Raw genomic sequence first — 2133 nt, forward strand, 5'->3', positions numbered from 1 at the left:
GTCATGCGGTGTGTGTGTGTGTGTGTGTGTGTGTCTTCTGAAGGGATCTAAAGTGTGAAAAAGAGACTCAGGTGTCAGTGGAGAGGGCGTACATCACCGTGGCAACTGCCAGCAAGTCTGTCCAGGTCAACGGCTTGGCAACGGTAAGTTCCGCCACACACACACCATCGCCACAGCTGCACACACATTTGATGGATCAACTGATTGACTAATCACTGGTGTGTGAGTGTGTTGATTAACTGACTGATCATTGGTGTGTGTGATTGGTTGATCACTAATGTATGTATGTGATTTAGTTAATTGATTAATTGATCAAATAGACAGACAGACAGATACTTTATCGATCCCCAATGGAAAATTAAAGTATCAATATCAAATTCAATATCACTGATATGTGTATGTGATCGGTTCATTGATTGGTTGATCACTAATATGTGTATGTGATCGGTTCATTGATTGGTTGATCACTGATATGTGTATGTGATTGGTTCATTGATTTGTTGATCACTAATATGTGTATGTGATCGGTTCATTGATTGGTTGATCATGTGGCGTACAGGAGGGCCGTAAGCCGAGCTATGCTGAGATCTGCCAGCGAATCAGAGACTCCTACAGCAGCGAAAGACCCGCCCCTCGAAACCAGCAGCCCAGAAAGGACACGCCCACTGGCCCTCGGCAACTGTCGCCAGGCCTCGAGCTCCTGACACCTCCGACATCACCTCAGTAGTCATGGCAACAATGTGATGGGAAAAAATTAGTGAAGAATCAGGGCCACAAACTTCTCCTTACCACACACACACACACACTAAACACCAACACTAAACACACACACTAAACACGTTACATTACGTTCCTGTTGGATGGGCTGATATTAATTATGCATACTGTCTTGTATAGATGGGGGCTAATATTTAGTATGCATAATTTCCTGTTGCATGGGGTGATATTGAGTATGCATACTTTTCTGTGTAGATGGGGGTGATATTGAGTATGCATACTTTCATGTGTAGATGGGGGTGATATTGAGTATATACTCTACTGTGTAGCTGGGGGTGATATTGAGTATGCATACTTTCATGTGTAGATGGGGGCTAATATTGAGTATGCATACTTTTCTGTGTAGATGGGGGTGATATTGAGTATGCATACTTTCATGTGTAGATGGGGGCTAATATTGAGTATGCATACTTTTCTGTGTAGATGGGGGCTAAATTGATTATGCATACTTTTCTGTGTAGATGGGGGCTAAACTGATTATGCATACTTTTCTGTGTGAAAGGGGGCTAGTACATACTCTCCTGTTTAATTGGGGGCTGGTATTGAGTATGCATACTGTCCTGTGTAGATGGTGGCTGGTATTGAGTACGCATACTGTCCTGTGTAAATGGGAGCTGGTATTGAGTATGCATACTGTATGCATCAGACATTTTTGTTCATTTGAAACTTCTATTTGCACTACCTGTGTGTGTGTGTGTGTGTGTGTGTGTCCAACATCCTTTGACACCCAAATGCTCTAGACAGCATTTAGGATGGTTCTGCTTGTGTGTGTGTGTGTGTGTGTGTGTGTGTGTGTGTGTGTGTGTGTGTGTGTGTGTGGATTTTGTCGTATGCGTATGTTTGTTAGCGCGCTCTGCACGAGGAGATTAGGATATCAGCATGGTGATATTAGCATTAGCGATATTAGCATTAAGGTAAAATGACAATTGCATAGCATAAACACACACACACACGCACGCAGACGCGCGCGCGCGCGCGCGCACACACACGCACACACACGCATGTGTGTTTTGCCCCAGCTTTTCCATTTTCTGTTATTTCCTGCTTAAAGACTACTTCACTTTGCCTTAAGTTTGTATACCAGATGTAGGACGCACACACACACTACTCAGTCCTGGACACATATATATACACACACACACACACACACACTACTCAGTCCTGGACACATATACACACACACACACACACACTACTCAGGCCTGGACACATATACACACACATACACTACTCAGGCCTGGACACACACACACACACACGCACTCTACTCAGGCCTGGACACACACACACACTACTCAGGCCTGGACACACAGGCTGAGTACAAGAAAAAAGCATGCAGTCTGTCTGTGGAGTGGA

The 2133-nt window shown here is 44.3% G+C and overlaps 1 protein-coding gene across 9 annotated transcripts in view; it reads left to right on the top strand.

The window, feature by feature from the left end:
* Positions 1 to 747, top strand: part of LOC121692738 (la-related protein 4B-like) — a 36065-nt gene extending 35318 nt beyond the window's left edge. For all 9 annotated transcript variants that reach the window (XM_042071598.1, XM_042071597.1, XM_042071596.1 and 6 more), the window contains 2 exons: positions 44 to 143; positions 560 to 747. In XM_042071598.1, coding sequence (XP_041927532.1) covers positions 44 to 143; positions 560 to 727 — 268 coding nt within the window. In that variant the 3' untranslated portion in view covers positions 728 to 747. The remainder of the gene's footprint in view (positions 1 to 43; positions 144 to 559) is intronic.
* The last annotated feature ends 1386 nt before the right edge of the window (positions 748 to 2133 follow it).

This window comes from Alosa sapidissima, chromosome 19, assembly GCF_018492685.1.
Source record: "Alosa sapidissima isolate fAloSap1 chromosome 19, fAloSap1.pri, whole genome shotgun sequence".
Taxonomy (NCBI): Eukaryota; Metazoa; Chordata; class Actinopteri; order Clupeiformes; family Clupeidae; genus Alosa; species Alosa sapidissima.